Genomic DNA, 21,078 nt, shown 5'->3' with positions numbered 1-21,078 from the left:
TCTGCGTATCATCAGGCTTTTGTGGATCGTCCTTCAAAGATTCAGATACTCAAGAAATGTTCTCTAAAATAAAATCGCTGGAGAAACTCAGCAGGTCTGGCAATGTCTATGGAGAGAGAGAAACACAGCTAATGTTTCAAGTTCAAGACCATCTGAGTTTTTCCAGCTATTTCTGACCGATTGGTTGACTTATTTGTTGTCATGTGTACCGAAGTACAGTGAAAAGCTTTGTTTATGAGCAGATCACAGTGAGCAAGAGTGTACAGAACAAAAGATTTACACAGAGGTGTACAGGTAACATTGCACAGGGAGTGCAAGAGAGATCAACGTTAGCAAGGACAGCATTATTTGAGGCGAGAGAGTCCATGCATCAGTCTAATAACAGCTATCCCTGAACCTGTTGGTGCGTGTGTTCAATCTTCTGTACCTTCTTCCTAACAGAAGAGGTTGGAGGAGATCATTGCTGGGGTGTGATGGCTCTTTGATGATGTTTACAGCCCTTTCCGTGGCAGTGTGCTGCGTTAATGGAGTCCATGGAGGAAGGGTGGCTCCTGTGATGGTCTGGGCTGTGCACACCACCTTCTGCTGAGGTTTCTCAACTCCAGCGTCTGCAGTTATTTGTTTTGTTACACTTTAAAAAATGTATTCACTCATGGGGCGTGGGCGTGGCTGGCTGGACCAGAATTCATTGCCCATCCCGAGGTGCGCTGGAGAAGGTGGTGGTGAGCTGCCCTACTGAAATCCGTGCGGAATAACTGACGGAAGAGGCTGTTGGATTCAAATCAGCCAAATGCCAGGACATATGGGCCTACATACCTGGCAGTGAATCCATGTCTTCATGACTATGAAAGCTGGTGAAAAAGGGCAGTCAAAAATCTTTTAGAGGTGTCTGCCTGATGCCTGGCATGCACGGGGATCTAGGGTGGGGGAGGGGAGGATGGAGGGGTCGGGTGGAGTCGTTAGCTGAAGCTTGTAGTTGCAAGAGGAGTACAAAGAGTTCTAGGTGGCTAGAAGAACGCAACTTGTCACCGCGACAAACCGAGCGTCCGGGACCACTAACAAATACTGGTACATCTGGCAGCAGTGGCTGACTCAGTCTTGATCAAGAAGATTAAAAATCCCACAACACCAGGTTATAGTCCAATAGGTTTATTTGGAAGCACTAGCTTTCGGAGCGCTGCTCCTTCATCAGGTGGTTGTGGAGATTCTGTGTCTTATGATACTCCACAACCACCTGATGAAGGAACAGCACTCCGAAAGCTAGTGCTTCCAAATAAACCTGTTGGACTATAACCTGGTGTTGTGGGATTTTAACCTTTGTGCACCCCAGTCCAACACCGGCATCGCCAAATCTTGATCAATAAGGGCAGTCTTGAACTGTCTTTAATAAAGCATCTGATCCATTATTCCATTCCAATTATTACCTTCAATGAGGTTATTCAGATTCCAAACATCTGGAATTCCCCTTTTCAATCTCAGGTGCCTGCTACACGAGAATTTCGGACATTTGGGATTCGGGTTAACAGAGAACTCACGGTGATAAGGGAGAGTTTATTTAATCTCCCATTGCTGGTGGTGGTGGGTGCAGAGAGAATGAGATGATCCCACTGGGAGGTCAGGCATTTTCAGCAATCAATGGTGGATAGCGCAGTTCAGAGACACAACAGTAATTAATGAAACTTTCAGGGGGTTGGAGGGTTTGAGTTACAGGGAGAAGCTGAATAGGCTGGAGCTGTTTTCTCTCGAGTGTCGAAGGCTGAGGGGTGACCTTATAGAGGTTTATAAAATCATGAGGGGCATGAATAGGGTAAATAGACAAAGTCTCTTCCCTGGGGTGGGAGAGTCCAGAACTAGGGGGCACAGATTTAGGGTGAGGAGGGAAAATTTAAAAAGGACCAAAGGGGCAACTTTTCATGCAGAGGGTAGTAGGTGTATGGAATAAGCTGCCAGAGGAAGTGGTACAATTACAACATTTAAAAGGCATCTGGATGGGTACACACATACAAAGGGTTTAGAGGGATATGGGCCAAGTGTTGGCAAATGGGACTAGATAAATTTAGGATATCTGGTCAGCATGGGCGGGTTGGACTGAAGGGTCTGTTTCCATGCTGTACATCTCTATGACCCAACACTGCTGCCAATTCTGTGTTGGTCAGGGGCACCAAGATATATTTGGAGGATTTTAGATTAGATTAGATTACTTACAGTGTGGAAACAGGCCCTTTGGCCCAACAAGTCCACACTGCCCCGCCAAAGCGCAGCCCACCCATACCCCTACATCTACCCCTTACCTAACACTACGGGCAATTTAGCATGGCCAATTCACCTGACCTGCACATCTTTGGACTGTGGGAGGAAACCGGAGCACCCGGAGGAAACCCACGCAGACAAGGGGAGAACGTGCAAACTCCACACAGTCAGTCGCCTGAGGCGGGAATTGAACCCGGGTCTCTGGCTCTGTGAGGCAGCAGTGCTAACCACTGTGCCACCGTGCCGCCCAAATTTGTTGTGCCAATCATGCAGCAATTTTTAGGATTGCCTTCCCGGCTCTAGCTGCCAAATAGCTGGAGAAATACTGGATTTACCTTCACAATGACACAGGAGGCAAACCAGAGAGCTGTTAATCCAGCTCCCATAGCCAATCACTGCGCAATTTCTATTGAACTCCACGCAATCTTCTAGTATTCCCAGAGATCCTCCAACACCAACCCAGTCATGAATTTCCATCTCCTTCACCTCAGTGCCAATATTCACTTCTGTATCATTAACAGGACTTTCTGCTTTAGTGTGAAGCACCAACAGTTAATGTTTCGAGGATTAAAGATTAAATGAGCTGCAAAAGGGTGATTAGGGAACAATTTTTAGTCATAGCAACAATACCTGAATTCTAATTATTCCTGGCTCTTCGCAACACATTAACGACAGCGTGGGACAGTCAATCGTATTTCTGAGACAATCATGTGACTGAAAACCTAATGTTGACATGTCGTAAAACTATTTGGCATTTGCTGTTAGAACCACTTTAATGATACCAGGAGCTGGAGGTAGAACAATGCCCTCACCTGCCACAAGGGGTCCTTCTCCTCCGGGAACAGCTCAAAGTACTTGGCTGCCAGTTTGACTGGTGGCAGTGTCTGGAGTTTCAGGTTAGTCCAACACTGGACGAACTTTACCAAACTTTCAAAGGTGTACAGCCCCAAGCGGTCATTGCCGTAGTTTGACAGGTGGGTCATGAAGATGCTGATCTGCAAGTCAAACAGAGGCGAGCTGTGAGTAACGCGAGGTGCCCCACGCCACTTGCAAAACTACCTCTGATTCACAACGGAAACTGAAGCTATCTCAGGGACATAATTCCCTACAGTACGCTTATTGAAGAAACGTTTCCCCCGTTACAAATCAGAGGTAGTCCATTCAGCCTTCAGTGCTTGCTGGGCCATTCATAAAGCCATACAGTGCACAAGAGGCTCACAAATGAAAACCAATAAGATCACGAATGATCTGATTACTCCTGCCTGCTGAAAGTATGGAAGTGATGGCGGAGAATACGAGTCTAATCCAAAGAACCCATCTTTACGCTGTTCTACTCTCAGTGCCTACACCACTCAGGCCGATATCTCCTTTGTAAGTTGCCGTGCCCAAACTAAATGTATTCTGGAAGGACTGAACATATTTTAATCTCTGTCAGCGAGTTACAATTCCCTGATCACCATTTTTTTTTAAGATTACATTACATTACAGCGTGGAAACAGGCCCTTCGGCCCAACAAGTCCACACCAACCCGCCGAAGCGCAATCCACCCATACCCCTACATTTACCCCTTACCTAACACTACAGGCAATTTAGCATGGCCAATTCACCTGACCTGCACATCTTTGGACTGTGGGAGGAAACCGGAGCACCCGGAGGAAACCCACGCAGACACGGGGAGAACGTGCAAACTCCACACAGTCGCCTGAGGTGGGAATTGAACCCGGGTCTCTGGCGCTGTGAGGCAGCAGTGCTAACCACTGTGTATAGCACCTTCTGCAACCTCAGGATGTCTCAAATGATGTTACAGTAAGTATTGCTGAGGTGCAGGCACCGTGGTAGAAAATGAAGGATTCAAATGGGACTAGTTTAGGTTGCGGAAGCTGATCAGTATGGATGAGTTAGACCAAAGGGTCTGTTTCCATGCTGGACAACTCTATAAGCTCCCACCCTATGATCTGCCTGCACTGCTCGCAAAACAAAACTTTTAACTGTACTTAGGTACATGTGACAACAATAAATCAAATCAAATCAAATTGAAAAGCAGCAAAGCATTGGTTCAGGGAGAAACATAGACCAGGAAACTAGGGATAAATCACTACTCTCTCATTGATGAGGTTACCAGACGAAATGTCTGAAAACAAACCTCCAACTTCAGCAAGCTAACTTACATTCATATCATCAACCTGAGCTACAAATCTTCTCAAAAATCGCTACATCCAGGTCTTCCAAAGAGCATCTATACGTCCAATTGAGGGGACAGGCATGACCCCAGTTCAACATCACGTCTAAAACATGGTCCCTCTGACAGTGCAGCTATCGACGTTGAAGTGTCGGACTGGATTGTGAGCTCAAGAACCTGGGCTGAACTTGGACCTTTTACTCCAATGTGAAACTGAACCAACTCAATATCACATTGAGACTCAAACTCACAAGGAACAAAGGAAACATATGAATAGCACGTGGTATCTTGCAACAGATGGAAAAGGGCTTGATGGAAATACACACATCAGAGCCTGAGTGTAGTTGAAGTGAGGGGTAGCACCAAGTTATTTCTGTAATGGTCTCCAGGACAGCTGTAGGGGTTTTACGTAGCAATCCTAATCAAACATCTTGGCACGTTTTTCAACAATTGTGATATAAGCACAAATCGCTTTTGATGAAGTTGAGGTGACAGAACTGAAAACACTTCTTTACAGTTTAGCGTTACGTTTAAGTAGGTGATAATTTCAATCACTGGCACGCAATTCCCTCTTTGTCCTGGTTATTCACTTTGCTTAATTTCTTGAGGTGCAAAAAAACATCAGGCAACAGGCCATAAACGAGAAGAGGATGGGGACAAATTGAAGAATGTGAGAGAGCTACCCATTTCCCAGTGCACCTGCTTTTATCACAGGTACTGATGGTAATCAACATAATTGCACAGAACCGTTCCCTAATGTGTAATTGCAGTGAAACGTACAAAACCTGCTGTTCTCCTGTTAACAAGAAGCAAAATTAAACTCCATCCTCAAACCACATGAGCACAACAGCAGTGCCTCGGCTAAATCATCTCATTTAGTGACAAGGAGTCTGCCCTCTACTGCCTTTCCTACCCCCTAGTGGTACAGTGATTGAGACAAACTCCAAACATAGAGCAAAACTCTGAGCATCAGTGTAACCAGCTCCAAACAACAGCAAGATGGACCACACTGAAGGATGTGGCTCTCCCCCAACTTCAGCAGCACCTTCAGCCCTCTACCATGTTTTGAAAGGATTCATATTCAAGGAACACAAGTGCTGGGAAATGGAGAGGCAGAGGAAGAGAGGAGGAGAGAGAGGGGGAAAGAGAGGGAGAGGTGAAAGGGGAGAAAGCCAGCTAGAGAGGAGAAGGGGTGGGAATGGAAACAGAGGGAGAGAGACAGACCTCGATAAGAGAAGGGGAGAGAGTGGCAATAGGGAGAGAGAGAGAGACAGACACGGAAAGGGAAGAGAGAGCAAGCTAAAGAGGAAAAGGGACAGAGTGGAAATAGGGAGAAAGAGAGAGACATGAAAAGGAGGGGGGGATGAGAGAGAGGACACAAAAGGGGAGAGACAGCTACAGGGGAAAAGGGGGGAGAGAGAGAGAGAGAGAGGAAAAGACAAGAGAGAGAGGGGAGAGGGGATAGGGAGGGGAAAAGGAGAGCATTAGGAAAGAAGATGCAGACAGACTAATAATTAGTCTTTTAGTGGCAGGGAATGTTAACAGAAACACTCTAGAATAATGATTCTGATCTCCAGGAAAAAGATCCCACCATGGCCTTGTCTCACCCAATGAGCCTAAGCCCCTCCAATCCTACGACCCTCGACCATCTCTGTGCTCCTCCAGTGAGTGTGGGATCCAACGACAGTTTAATGCTGAGAGTTAGGGTGCACACAAATCAGAGGGTCAAAGAAGCAGAAACATTGCAAATCCAACCAGTCCCTTTGTTAACAATCCACAAAGACCCAAAGAAGGTGTGTCTGTTGTGTACCACGTGTCGTCGGCATGTGGGAAGGCAGTACTTTTCTCCAAAGGGAGCTAGTTGTCAGAGCAAATCCCAACTTCCTGAATCTGAGCTTCTATTGTGGATACAGCCTTTAACAGTGGCAGGCCTGACACAAATCACTGAGGAAATGTTTACCTTGTACAGATTCACTCATTAGTGAAGCAAACCCATTGATGGTTAACGGGGTGAGTCGAAAGCAGAATGACCCCAATGGTCCAAGTTCAATCCCTGTTACTGGCTCATGGACAGTTGTCCTGTTGCCTTGTCCCATGTCAGATCGAGCTATAATTGTCTTTCACTAATGAAGAGAGGTCGAGGGTCCATTCTGGGCTATGGCTAATTATTTTGCCAGACATTATAACATTGAGCATGAGGGGAGTTGGGGACAGTAACAGAGAGTGGGAGCTGTTGGCTGTCTTACTGATTACCTCGTCACTGTCCTTGGTATTGGACCTCACTACTTGCAGTAACATACTCTGATAGGATCAATTACTTATTCACACCTAGCGATAGGCTGAATGTGAAAACACAGTTTTTGGAAAAATCAAAATGGCATCTCTTCCCCATGTCGAAGTAGCAGATGGTTCATGACAGATGCCCTCAGTATCTCTGAACCTCTAAGTCTGTGTCTCTGACACACAAACACAAATATAAAATCTTAGAACCCCTCCAGTGTGGTAGGAGGCCATTTGGCCCATTGAGTCCACACCGACCCTCCAAAGAACATCCCACCCAATCCTTGTAACCCTGCATTTCCCATGGCTCATCCACTGAACTTGCACATTTTTGGAGGAAACCAGAGCGCCCAGAGGAAACCCACGCAGACACGGGGAGAATGTGCAAACTCCACACGGACAGTCACCTGAGGGCAGGAAACGAACCCGGGTCCCTGGTGCTATGGGGCAGCAGTGCCACCTTTCCCCCCTGATTTGTACCAATCTGGTATAAATTACTCTACAGGTAACCTGGGCTGCAAAGCTGATTGTTACTTGCCGTGTTACGAAGCCGGACAGATTCAAAAGGTTGGAGGTTGGTTTCCTCCTATGCCCAGGATCAAGGTGGAGCCTGGAAATTGCCGTGTGGTTTGGTGAGGGGGAGTAGCCAGGCAGGACGCCTACTATTGTTACTCCCGATGGATACAACAATGTCGAAATCAGGATCGGGTCCCCATGCGGAGTCCCCAGTCCGCAAACTCTCCTCGAACCATCACAGTAACACGCTCACTTTCTGGATGCGATTTCTGAATCAGTAACTCTGTGTGCCCATTGAACCTGTGCCAACTCTTTTACTGAGAATCCCTGTACTGGCATGAACAGATACCATAAAGCCTGTCACATGCCCCAATCTGAAGGTTACATACTTGTGTTTCATGGAGCTCCAGTGTGTCCAGAAGGACTGCAGTGATTGTAACAAGGTCGGCCAATGGACCTCTCAGACTGAGTTCCATGATTGGGGCTGTTTACCTGCTCCAATCAGGGAGCCCTGGCTGACAGATACAAACAGGACTGTCACTTGCACGCACACACACAACATGGGTGCCAGGGCAAAACAAGCACTACCGCTGTTGGGCGATATACATTTGGTATGCATAAAGAATACATTTGGTCGGCAAACACACGGTTAGAAGGGTTTGGATTTGGAAGAATGTTTCACCGTATAGCAGAGACAGACAAAAGGGACTCCCAATGATAGGGGATATCTTAGGACCAGGTGGAGCTGAGGAATGCTCTGAAGACAAGCGCTGGACTCAAAATGTGATGTCTGTCTGTCTCTGTGTCTCGCCCTCTCTCCCCACCCCCCCCCCTCTCTCCCCACCCCCCCCCCCCCCTCTCCCCCGCCCCCCACAGATGCTGCCAGTCCTGCTGAGTTTTCCCTGCATTTCTTTCCAGCAAATGCAGCTTTCAGCTTTACTTTGTTAGAGCTGGATTGGTATTTGTTAAGTGAAAGTTTTCATAGAGGCGTCTGTCAGAATGTTTGATCTGCTTCGGTGACGATTTTGGAACGGAAGGTGGTGTGGGTGGGAGATCTCAGATGGAACCATTACCCCAAAGACGTGAAGAAAAGCAAAATGCGGCAGATGTTGAAAACCTGAAACAGATACAGAAAATGCTGTAGAAACTCTGCACGTCTGGAAGCATCTGCAGAGAGATAAACGGAGTTAATGTTTCAAGTCTGGTATGACTTTTCTTTGGAGTTCTGTGGAAGACTGGCCATAGACTCATAACGCTAAATCTCCCTGCAGATGCTTCCGGCAGCACTTTCGGCTTTGATTTTACTCATCCAAGGAGCCTCAGCTGTCTCCTGGCATTGGTGTGACGACCTCTCGGCCTCCCACAGCAGTCGCCCAGCATGGCATGTCACTGGCACAGTGTGAAGCCAATACCTGATGCAGACGTGAAGCTAGGTGCCAGCGTGGCCCACTCGACTGAAGTCTTTTGTGCAAAATGCTGGAAACTTTGCTTCCGTAATAAATCTCATAACTAAACAGGCTGTGCCTAGGTACTCTTGCATCTAAGTTGGTGCTATAATTGGCGATGTATAAACTTCTCACTGTACTCATTGAGTGTACATGACAATAAAGACTATTCTCTGTTCTGTTCTATTCAAGCCTTGAAGGTCATCCTCTTATGTGCCTCCTGACATGATTGATCTGCATGTGGCATTTCGGCTGAATCTCTGACATATAAAGCAAGGTCAGAGTCTTAGGATAAGGGGCAGCAAATTTAAAACAGAGTTGAAGAGAGACTACTTCTCCCAAAGCGTTGTGAATCTGTGGAATTCGCTTCCCCAAAGTGCGGTGGGTGCTGCGACAGAGATTTGGGGAGGAGTCAGATTTTAAATTGGAAATGGGTTGACGAGTTCTGGGGTTAAGGCAGGAAACCGGGGGGGGGGGGGGTGGGGGGGGTGGTGAGGAGCATACCAGCCATGATCGAACTGCGGGGACAAAAGAAATGCAGATGCTGGAATCCAAGGTAGACATGCAGGAGGCTGGAAGGACACAGCAAGCCAGGCAGCATCAGGAGGTGGAGGAGTCACACCCAAAACGACAACGTCTCCACTTCCTGATGCTGCCTGGCATGCTGTGTTCTTCCAGCCTCCTGTCCATCTACTTACGATCGAATGGCGGAGCAGACTCGATGGGCTGAATGGCCAAATTCTGCTCCCATAGCTTCTGAGCTTATCAGTTGAAACAGAATGATATCTGGGAGAGGGGAGGGCCGGGCCATCGGTCAGGCTGTACAAGTCACAAAGCATAAAGCAACACATGGGTCTTGCCGATAATAATCACACAGGCCAGGGAGCAGAAGATCTGCCATTCGTTCAATTCAAAACCCTACCAAGCAGTCTCCAAACTCCGCGATGTTTGTGTCTGCTGCATTTCCCTGCCTTTACAGCAATGGCAATGGCTGGTCTCCCAATTAACTGAGCAGCTGAAGCCGATTTAGTTGTGCTGCTGTATTCCCAAAGTGGGATGGACAGCTGCCAATATAACACGGTCAGTCCCACCAGCACCACAAAGGGCTCACAGGCCAATCAACAAATGTTCATCCACAAGTGACCCTGATTCCTTCTAACTGGGTGGTGGTGGTGTTAAATTATGATGGCACTGCAGAGGGTGAGTGAAGGCAAATCAGCACGCATCTAACTCTTGCTGATAACTCCAGATCTCTGGAGAAACGGGACTGAGGAGGGGAACACCCTGCAATGGTTGGAACAAACTCCCAGCTTCCTTGCTGCCTTTTTCAATCCTGGGAGGTGCGGATGAGACCCACATCTACTGAACTAACTCGACAGACACGGTTCCAGGAACAAATTAACGTTGGGTCATAGCCCACGGCAGTTCACTTGGGTCAAGGCCAAGGTGCCTGCAGATCCAGGAATGGAGAACCAGAAGATCAGGCTGAACCAGATAGAACAACTGGCATTAGGGTGGCACCTCTAACCAAATGTCACTAAGCGCTTCACAGGAGTGCTACCGAACAAAAGCTTGTCACAGACTTGGATAAGCAGAGGTCCAGAGGATTGGCCAAAATTTTGAGGAGTTGCAAAATGGATGGAGGGACTCAGACAGTTTTAAAGGAAGGAATTTTGGGGCTCAGGAAGCTAAAAGTATGGCCATCGCTGGTGGAACAAAAGCGATCAGAGAGGCACAGGAATTCAGAACTGGAGGGGCAGACAGATCCGGGAGAGAGATGGAGCTGGGGGTGATTGAAGACATAGGGAGGGGCACGACCCTGGAGGGATTTGCGACTGAAGGAGACCATTTTAAAACAAAGCTTGGTCAGAACAGGAACCAGGGCAAGGCAGTGAGAAGACAAGGTGATAGGCTGAAAAAGAATGGGTCCAAGTTCGGATACAGGTTGCAAGTTTTGATGAACTCAGGCTTTTTGGAGAATGAACAAGGAGATGGCAAATGCCTGGACTCTCAAGGGGTGTCTGAGGAAGAACAATTCAAGTACTGAGAGATGAGGGAAGCCAGGGGAGACACACGAGGTTGGAGGTGGGTGGGGTGTCTGGTAGCAGGTTTGAGTCGGTGATGCTTCGTGTAACGATAGCCTGGGCAGCTTGGTAACAGAAAACCAAATTAAAGACACAGAATTTTTTTTTGTTGAACAGGGTGATGTTCATTCTTGAATTGAGACAACGCAACTCATCTCTTTCACTCAACCAGGAGCTGTTACATCTCCAATAACTGACATGCAATAGAACTTAACGTTTAGATTCTGCTCCTTGTTATATACTCTATGCAAACAATACTTAACATTTTTCAAAGCCCTTAATGTGATCAGTTGTTTTCAGGTTGGAACAAAGGTTATTTCATTTATTTTAGCTTTCACAGAGATGCCTTTATCACAGGGAAGTATTATGCATTGTTGATGCAAAACAGCCTCCTTTGGCAGTTCCTAATGAACTGCACACACAATCCTTCGTTCAATTTACTTTCCTCCCTTTTGTTGCTGCACAGTAAACTTTGCAAAGTTATTTGCTTTTGCACTAGGAGAGAAATTTGACCCATTCATGGAACGGATTCTGAACAAGTCTGTTTAAATATTAACTACAACGAAACATGTGTACTCGGCAAGTGAACAAAAAAGATCATCTCATTAACTTGGCTCGGAGCTGGGGAGAATGATACACTCTATTCACAACATAATCCGGCTCAATATGTGAATCAACATGGGCTGACAGACACGATTCAGCCTCCTGACCCTCACCAGATCCAAGGAGGGTGTATCCTCCAGCAGTGCTTCATTTATTACATATTCAGAACCCACCCTCTCTCTGCTTCCTTGCAGAATGATTATGTGGGGTAGCAGCTTGGTAATAGCAATAAGATACAGTCATAGAGATATACAGCACGGAAACAGACCCCCCACCCCAAACATCCCAGGCCGACCAGATATCCCAACCCAATCTAGTCCCATTTGCCAGCACTTGGCCCACATCCCTCCAAACCCTTCCTATTCATATACCCATCCAAATGCCTTTTAACTGTTGTAACTGTACCAGCCTCCACCACTTCCTCTGGCAGTTCATTCCACACATGCACCATCCTCTGTGTGAAAAAGTTGCCCCTTACATGCCCTTTAAATCTTTCCCCCCTCACCCCAAACCTATGCCCTCTAGTTCTGGATTCCCCCATCCCAAGGAAAAGACTTTACCTATTTATCCTATCCATGCCCCTCATGATTTTGTAAACCTCTATAAGGTCACCCCTCAGCCTCCAATGCTCCAGGGAAAACAGCCCCAGCCTGTTCAGCCTCTCCCTGTAGCTCAGATCTTCCAACCCTGGCAACAGCCTTGTAAATCTTTTCTGAACCCTTTCAAGTTTCACAACTTTTCCCAGAGTTGAAATGGCTAAAAATAGGGGGCGTGCACTTAAGGGAGAAATTTCAAAGTAGATGTGAGGGGCAAGTTTTTTTTTTAAACAGAGAGAATGGTAGGTGTGTCGAACACGCTGCCAGATATGATTGGGACATTTAAGGGTTAGCAGATGTATATACAAGGAATGCAGGAATATGGACCAACAGCAGGCACAAAGGATTAGTTTACTTTGGAGTCATGTTCAGCACAACATCATGGGCTGAAGGGCCCGTTCCTGTGCTGTACTGTTTGATGTGCTCTCTCTCTCTGTTCTGTCTTAAGGGGCGATGAACAAAACAAGCTAGAGGTGATGAGGAAAAACCATGTTATACAATGCACGATCCTGCAAGAGTATTATGACGATGTTGTGGCTTCAAGAGGTTATTTTTGTCCTGAGTTTTGTTTTTAAAAGAGAGATTGAACAAGAAGTCACAAGCTATCCGTAAGAAAGTAAACAGCTTGTGGGGCCTTTTGTTTTATTAAGGTTGGAACAACAGAAGCAACCTGGCTGGGTGTGGCCAGCTCTCATGGAAAGCTTTCTCTTTTTTTTAGTTTTGAGGTTTAGCTTTAAGCAGTTGCTGTTGTGGGCTTGAAGTTGAATCGGCTATCTTTTCCCTTTCTCAGTTACATCTAGAAGCTGGGGATTACCTGTGAGACAAATCTGTTCTTGGTTAGACACACCATTGTTCTGCCATTCGCTCATTCCCGATCAGCCATGATCATATTGAATGGCGGTGCAGGCTCGAAGGGCAGAATGGCCTACTCCTGCATCTATTGTCTATTGTCTATTGTCTATTGTCCGATCAGTTAATCTGAACTATCAACATCCTTTCTCCCCCAGCAGTCTACCACCACACCCCCTTCCAACTCCATCCACGACTCCCCCCACCCAACTATAGCAGAAATGCTGCCCTCTCCACGCTTCACATCCATGATGAAGAATCATCTAGACACGAAACGTTAGCTTGCTCCCTGTCCATGGATCCTGCTTGACCTACTGTGATCTCCAGCATTTTGTTGTTTTTAATACAGATTCCAGCTTCTGCAGTAATGCATTCCTCTATTTTTCTGAAGTTTCCTTTTTGCCAAAGAGTGTGTTTATGGGATGTTATTAGAACTTTATAAGATAATGAGAGGTCTAGATAGAGTTGACAATAGTTGTCTTTCCCCCAAGTTGGGAAATTTCAAGACTGGGGGCACATTTTTTAAGTTGCGAGGGGAGAGATTTAAAAAAAGACATGCCGGGGAAATGTTTTACACAGAGGGTAGTCTGCGTGTGGAATGAACTTCCTGAGGAAGTGGTGGATGCGGGTAAAATTACAACATTTAAAAGGCCTTTGGATAGACACATGAACAGGAAAGGTTTGGAGGGATATGGGCCAGGAGCAGGCAGGTGGGATTAGTTTATTTGGGATTATGTTCGGCATAGATTGGTCAGACTGAAGGGTCTGTTTGACTCTATATTGGAACAGTTAATTAGTAATAGGTACTGTATCTATTATTCAATTAAGTTTTCCAATAGAGTTAAATTATTCTAACTTCCTCTTGCTTTGTTTGTATTTTAACTATAATGTTTAAAATAAATTTGGTTTTGCTTAACCAGTAGTTTGACCAGTCACATTGTATCTGGTACACAGTATGTTACAATCGCCTTTAAAATAAAAAAAAATTAGGGTTTAAACTATCTTTTTGAAATATTTTGAGGGGTGTGGTCTGGTCCATAACGGCATGAGATACAGATCGACAATATGCCCACAAAAAGGGAGCTGGGCAGACAGCAGAGAGAGAAAATAATTGCAGGGGGAATGGGCCAAGAGTGAGGTGAGTGAGATTAACCAGATTGTGTTGCTTTTATAAAGAACTGGTACAGACGAAATGGGCTGAGTGGCCTCTTTCTATGCCATACTTTACAACTCTATGTCACTGAGTTCCATTTGGACTTGGATTGAGGACACAGGGGCTCCTGCAGAAATTAATGGGCGGCACGGTGGCACAGTGGTTAGCACTGTTGCCTCACAGCGCCAGAGACCCGGGTTCAATTCCCGCCTCAGGCGACTCTCTGTATGGAGTTTGCACATTCTCCCCGGGTCTGCGTGGGTTTCCTCTGGGTGCTCCGGTTTCCTCCCACACTCCAAAGATGTGCAGGTCAGGTGGATTGGCCATGCTAAATTGCCCGTAGTGTTAGGTAAGGGGTAGATGTAGGGGTATGGGTAGGTTGCGCTTCGGCGGGGCGGTGTGGACTTGTTGGGCCGAAGGGCCTGTTTCCACACTGTAAGTAATCTAATCTAATCTAAAAACCAAAATAGAGCTTCCCTGCAGCAAGGGAAAAAAGGGATCATAACCTGCCCATCGCTGAATTGTGGGAGGAGCACCTGGAGGAAACCCATAGAGACACAGGAAGAATGGAGTCAAGATCAGAGCGATGCTGGAAAAGCACAGGTCAAGCAGCATCCAAGGAGCAGGAAAATCAACATTTCAGGCAAAAGCCCTTCATTAGGAAATCCTTTTCACATCCCAACGATTCAAAATGGCTCCCTTAGTTTCCTGATGAAGGGCTTTCGCCTGGAATGTCGATTTTCCTGCTCCTCGGATGCTGCCTGACCTGCTGTGCTTTTCCAGCACCACTCTAGTCTTGACTCTAATCTCCAGCATCTGCAGTACCCACTTTTGCCACAGGGAGAATGTGCAAACTCCACACAGACAGTCGCCCGAGGCTGGAATTGAACCCGGGTCCCTGGTGCTGAGGCTGAGCAATGCTAACCACTGAGCCACCGTGCCAACTAAAAGCTGGCTCACATTGGCTATTCGTGTCTTAAAAGGAGAGATGAGCAGAGGTTAAGGGAGGGGCTTTCTGGAGCTTGGGGCCTAGCCAGCTAAAAGCATGTGACTCTGAAATCTGTGAAAAATCTTTTTTGCAACCCAAGGATTCAAAATGGCTCCCTTAGTTCCCTGGGTAACAACAATAATTAGTAGGAAAGGACATCAGGGCAATGTTAAGGATTGTGTGCGAGACATATTGTCAGGTCCTGGTAAACATGCTGAGGGAAACCTGACGGATTAGCACATCTGTCCTCTTAACTATACCAATATGGACACACCGTCCTCCAGGACTTCCAGCACAAACTGGCATAAAGCCTCATGACCTGAATGGCTTTACTTCCTGGAAACAACTCCACTTATTTGTGGGAAACAGCCCAAGCTCATTTAAAACCTACGGCCATGGCTTAGGAATGATAAGGACGTAAAACTGATTTTTTTGCAGGACTGGAAAGCGTGGGACTAACCAACATCAGATGGCCGCGACACAGTGACGGATGGTACAACATGTAGGCCTGACTAAGGGAGTGGTTCCCTTATGACTCAGTTTATACATCAGCTAGTAATTCAAAATCAAAATCATCCCAGGAGAATGTGAAGCCCATGCATAAATCACATCAATTAGAGGGCTTGGCATTCACAAGTGCAATGAAATGAAGCCAACTAATGTGCAATTTAAACAATTCTTTTGCATTTCATTTAGCAAAGGCATTTCCTGATTTGAATGAAGAGCTCCAGTGGGACCAATAATACTCCAAATCAGATCCCTATTCTGTGCTGGACCAGCCAATCTCCAATGAAACAGGAGGCTTTCATTAACACTTCGATTGCAAGTGGCTGTTAGGGTCAGAGAAGAGAAACAAAAAAAAACGTGCATTTGTATTCCACCTTTTATCACTTCAGGGACATTGGAATCACTTAGCGAATTTTGAGAAGCCCACAAACCCGCCAACACACTAAAACAGCAGCTGATGAACTTGAAAGACCCTATACAGACAATGAGCAAAACTAACGTCAAAATACCGTGCAAGGTCTGTAGCAAACACTACATTGGACAAACAGGCAGAAAACTAGCCACCAGGATACATGAACACCAACTAGCCACAAAAAGACATGACCCTCTCTCACTAGTATCCTCACATACGGATGAGGAAGGACACTTCGACTGGGACAATACATCCATCCTAGGACAAGCCAAACAGAGACACGCACGAGAATTCCTAGAAGCATGGAATTCCAACTGGAACTCTATCAACAAACACATCGAGTTCGACCTCATCTACCACCCCCTGAGAAAAGGAACAGCAAGTGACTTCACCACAGGAAATGACATCACCAACCGAAAGAAACCCAAACATATAAATAGAAAGCAGGAATTTTCAGCATTGCTTCGCATGAGGTCCACTGAACATGTTACCTCGTAAGGTAATGAAACATCTGGAAATGAACCTTTCAGCTTAGCGAGCAAACCTACATCCAAAATTAGAGTCACTTACAATGCGATTATGGATCACATCGACGACTATGTTTTGCAATGCTGGTCGAATAGTTGACACTTTGACAGAGATAATTCCCTGGTTCTCTCTCAAGACAAAACCATTTATTCCCTCACATTCCTGATGAACGGCTTATGCCCAAAACATCGACTCTCCTGCACCTCGGATGCTGCCTGACCTGCTGTGCTTTTCCAGCACCACACTCTTCGACTCTGATCTGCAGTCCTCACTCTCTCTAGTTGTTCCCTCCCCTCCACCCGAGAGAGAAAGTAGGGCCTCAGTTAAAAATCATCTCAAATACGACATCTCCCATAATGCTGCACACCTCCTCCCCTCCCCCCACCCGCTATCACATCGGAGGATCAAGTCTTGAATTCAACTCCAACAGTGGGACTTGAACCCACAGCCTTCAGAACCAGAGGTGAGAGTGCTACCCACTGAGTGATGGCTAGGGTAAAACAGCAGTGCAGCCCCTCAAACTCTCGAATGAGTTTTGGCCCCATGTCACTCACTCACTCACCTACACATTGGACTCAGGTGTCAAGGATTTTTAAAATAATGAGGTGACACAGAAATGCAGACTTGCCCTGCTGAAGAACTTTTCAGTTCTGGAAAGGCTGACAAATAAATTGCTAAAACAGTCCTTCAGAGTTCTCCAAAGGGGCAAATTGAAATTAAAACGTTGCAAGTTCTCCTCCAAGCCACTCACCATCCTGACTTGGAAATATATCGCCGTTCCTTCGCTGTCACTGGGTCAAAACCCTGGAACTCCATCCCTAACTGCATTGTGGGTCAAACCACAGCAGGTAGACTGCAGTAGTTCAAGGAGGCAGCTCACCACCACCTAGGGACGGGCAATAAATGCTGGCCAAGCTGGCAATGCCCACATCCCATAAATTAATAAATCAAAACAAAGTTTCTGCAAGAGACTCCTTTGGCACCACACTGCAGAGCATGATCAGTATAAGGACTATTCCAAGATTGAGGCCAGCTTGTATGTGCAGCATCGAGGGACTGCCACATTGTGGGAGATGCCATCTTCAGGTGAAACATTCATAGCTAGCCATTGAGATGGCAATGAAGCTAAGATCATAGCTAGCCATTGAGATGGCAATGAAGCTAAGATCATAGCTAGCCATTGAGATGGCAATGAAGGATCCCATAGCACTCTCTCAACAGCCCATGTCCCGGTTGTCACTCCACCGTGAACCAAGTGCTACTTAAAAATGAACAAAAGACAAGTACAGCACAGGAACAGGCCCTTTGGCCTGCCAAGCCGGTCCCAATAATCATACCCTAACTAAACTAAAATACAAACATTCTGCCCTTACTCAGTCTGTATCCCTGTATTTCCTCCCTATTTATGTAACCATCTTGATGCCTCTATAATGTTGCCAAGGTGCCTGCTTCCACCACCTCTTCTGGTGTTGTGTTCCAGGCTCCGACCACTCTCTGCCTGAAAGCCTTCCCTTGCACTTCTCCCTTAAACTGTCCCCCTCTCACCTTATGCTCCCTTGTAATTGAAACTTCAACCCTGGGAGAAAGCCTCTGACTATCCACCTTATCTGTGCCTCTCATAATTTTGTAGACCTCTATCAGGTCTCCTCTCAGCCGTTGTCATTCCAGTCAAAGCAATCCTCATCCTTTTAACCTTCATCTGAATGTGTTATTCCTTCATTCACAATGTTACCCATGTGAGTTGTCTCTACTGTTGGCAACTCACTGTATGAGAATGACTTTCGGAACATGTGGAGAGGCGTGACAAGGCTTTATAGGAATGACATGCTTTCCTCTGTTGAAGTGAACACAAACCCATCTGCTTGTACAAACAAGCCAACATTTCAGATGAATTACCCACACGGTACTTGTGTGAGAAGGATAGGGGAACTAGCTGATGGGATAATCACAGGCTACCAGCAATTATTATCCATTCTTGGAGACAGTGCTGGGGAACTGCCTTATAGAACTGCTGCAGTCCATGTAGACCCACAATGCCGTTTGGGAAGGAATTCCGGGATTTTGTCCCAACAACAGTGAAGGAACAGCAAACTATTTCCAAATCAGGATGGGAAGTGGCTTGGAGGGGAACTTGGTGGTGGTGGTGTTCCCACATATCTGCTGCCTTTGTACTTCAAGATAGAAGGCTAGGTCTGGAAGGTGTTGGCTGAGGAGCTTTGGTGAGTTGGTGCAGTGCTTCATGTAAAAGGCACACACTGCTGTGACTGTGCATTGGTGGTGGAGGAAGTAAAAATTGTGAAAGGTGCGTGAATGTTTTGTCCTGGATATGCCAAACTTTCTGAGGGCAGTTTACGCCACACCCACCCAAAGCAACTGGAGGATGCCAACACATGCTTGACATGTGTTACACCCCCCAATCAAATCCATGTGCAGAGTACTCATCATTGCAATAATTCACCACAGAAACTGCAGCAGATTGAAGAACAGCAAAGGATTTCTCCCTGTATTTCTCAACCATATTTATCCTCAATCAACCTCCCTTGGCCACGATCACATTACTGTCTTTGGGAACTTGCTGTAGGTGAATTGGTTGCAGTCTTGCCCCATTACAATAGTGACCGCAATTGAAAAGTACGTAATTGTAACGATCTTCGGATATTTCAGTGCTGTGAAAGGGTCTATGTACATGGGAGTGTCTGTGTATCGGACTGTGATTGGGCCTCATCAACACGCATTTGCAGATTTGTACTTGCAAATACATTCTACTTTGTTTAAAAAGCACACAATCTGTAAACAGTCAGTCAATGTGGCATTTTATAAATTCATACTTCGGAAATAAAACCAGTCTGACTCCAGGTCAAGACAAAGACAGACTTGAAACAAGGTCTCACACCTAAAATGCATTGCCTGACCCGAGATGTCACCTCTTTTATACTAATAAAACCTTAAGTTATCTCGGGGCAGTGACTTGAAAGAGATTCTGGGATTTCCACATTAATCTATTGAAACCTGTGGCATCTCCATTCGAACTGATTAAAGACTTAACAGCCATTTAAGTTTGTTCAATACATTCACTGCAGTTGTATGACCCTTTGATTTCTTACTTATAAATTCTGTGTGTGATGTATTCTCCTTTACTAGTTACCTGGTGGAGGAGTGGAGCTCTGAAAGCTTGTGGGTTCAAATAAACCAGTTGGACTACAACCCTGTGTCACGTGATCTTCGACTTTGCCTACCCCAGTCCAACACCGGCACCTCCACACCTAAGCATAATGGACAGAGATCATCTCCCATATTCGATCCTCTCACTAACAGATGCCAGGAGGTCTATCAACTGCTTCAGGCCACTCAGGAAGCCAGAAGAAAATGGGCACCCTGAGCATAAAATAACAGGAAGACATGAGCCAATGAAAAATCGGCGATCCCATTGACCATAAGGTTAGGCACAAAAGTAGACCATTCAGCCCATCAAGTTTGCTCTGCCATTCAATGAGATCATGGCTGATAATCCTTTTGCCTGAAACGTTGATTTCCCTGCTCCTCGGATGCTGCCTGACCTGCTGTGCTTTTCCAGCACCACTCTAATCTCCAACATCTGCAGTCCTCACTTTTGCCTAGTATCTTGCATAATTTTAGTGACACCTTCCTATTTCTATACTCCATTTTCTTCAAAATAAAGGCTGACATTCCATTTGCCTTCCCTATTTTCCAGTGAATTTGGATACTAACTGTTTGACTCCCAAATCCCTCTGTTCTGCAGCTTGCTGCAGTTTTTCTTCATTCAGGTGGCAGTCAGTTCTTCTACCCTTCCTGCCAAAGTGCCTCACCTCACATCCCCCCACATTATATTCCAGCTTGAGAAGTTTCCTTGCCCATCCACTCAAACATGTTTGTTTCCCTCTGCAGATGCTTTGTATCATTCTCATCACTTGCCTTCCATCTATTTTGGGTCATTTGCAAACTTGGAAGAAGTATGTGCACTTTCCACATCTAAGTCTTTCACATTTACTAATAACAAATTGTTATGCCAGCACACCACTAGTTACAGGTTGCCATCCTGAAAATGTACCGTCTTCTAGTAGTCAGCCAATACTCTGTCCAGGCTAATATATAGACTTGTAGGACTTGTTACTGCAGATGCTGGAATCTATACTGAAAACTAAAAAATACTGAAGACAGTGGGTCAGACAGCATCCAAGGAGAGATCCCAAGCTAATGTTTTGTGTCCAAGTGACTCTTCATCAGTGCTGACACGAAGTGTGCAGGAGGCAGCATTTATGCAATCGACAAAGTTCACCTTCTGCTGCTCCCTCCAAACTTCACGTCAGCTCTGATGAAAGTCACTTATCCTCGAAACGTTAGCTTGTTCTCTCTCCATGGATGCTGCCTGACCAGCTGTGATCTACATCATCTTTTGTTTTCAGTAATATGTAATGTCCATGGGCTCTTATTAAGTAGCCTAAAATGTGGAACCTTATCAAATGCTTTCTGAAATCCAATATATTATATTCACTATTTCCCCTTTATCTATCCTGTTGTTCTCCTTAAAGACCTTTGCAAATTTGTCAGGTATGATTTCCCCTTCATGAAGTGATGCAGATGTTGCTTGATCATAGTAGATATTTCTAAATGCTTTATCACATCCTTTGTACTAAACTCTAACATTAAACTGAGTGGCCTATAGTTAG

General features: G+C 45.8%; 1 protein-coding gene across 1 annotated transcript in view; it reads right to left on the bottom strand.

The window, feature by feature from the left end:
• ndst2a (N-deacetylase/N-sulfotransferase (heparan glucosaminyl) 2a) overlaps positions 1 to 21,078 on the bottom strand; it is a 112,055-nt gene that overhangs the window by 18,502 nt on the left and 72,475 nt on the right. Inside the window, exon 6 of the mRNA XM_072583461.1 lies at positions 3,063 to 3,245. Coding sequence (XP_072439562.1) covers positions 3,063 to 3,245 — 183 coding nt within the window. The remainder of the gene's footprint in view (positions 1 to 3,062; positions 3,246 to 21,078) is intronic.

This window comes from Chiloscyllium punctatum, chromosome 13, assembly GCF_047496795.1.
Source record: "Chiloscyllium punctatum isolate Juve2018m chromosome 13, sChiPun1.3, whole genome shotgun sequence".
Classification (NCBI taxonomy): domain Eukaryota; kingdom Metazoa; phylum Chordata; class Chondrichthyes; order Orectolobiformes; family Hemiscylliidae; genus Chiloscyllium; species Chiloscyllium punctatum.
This window is presented reverse-complemented; position numbering and strand designations above follow the sequence as displayed.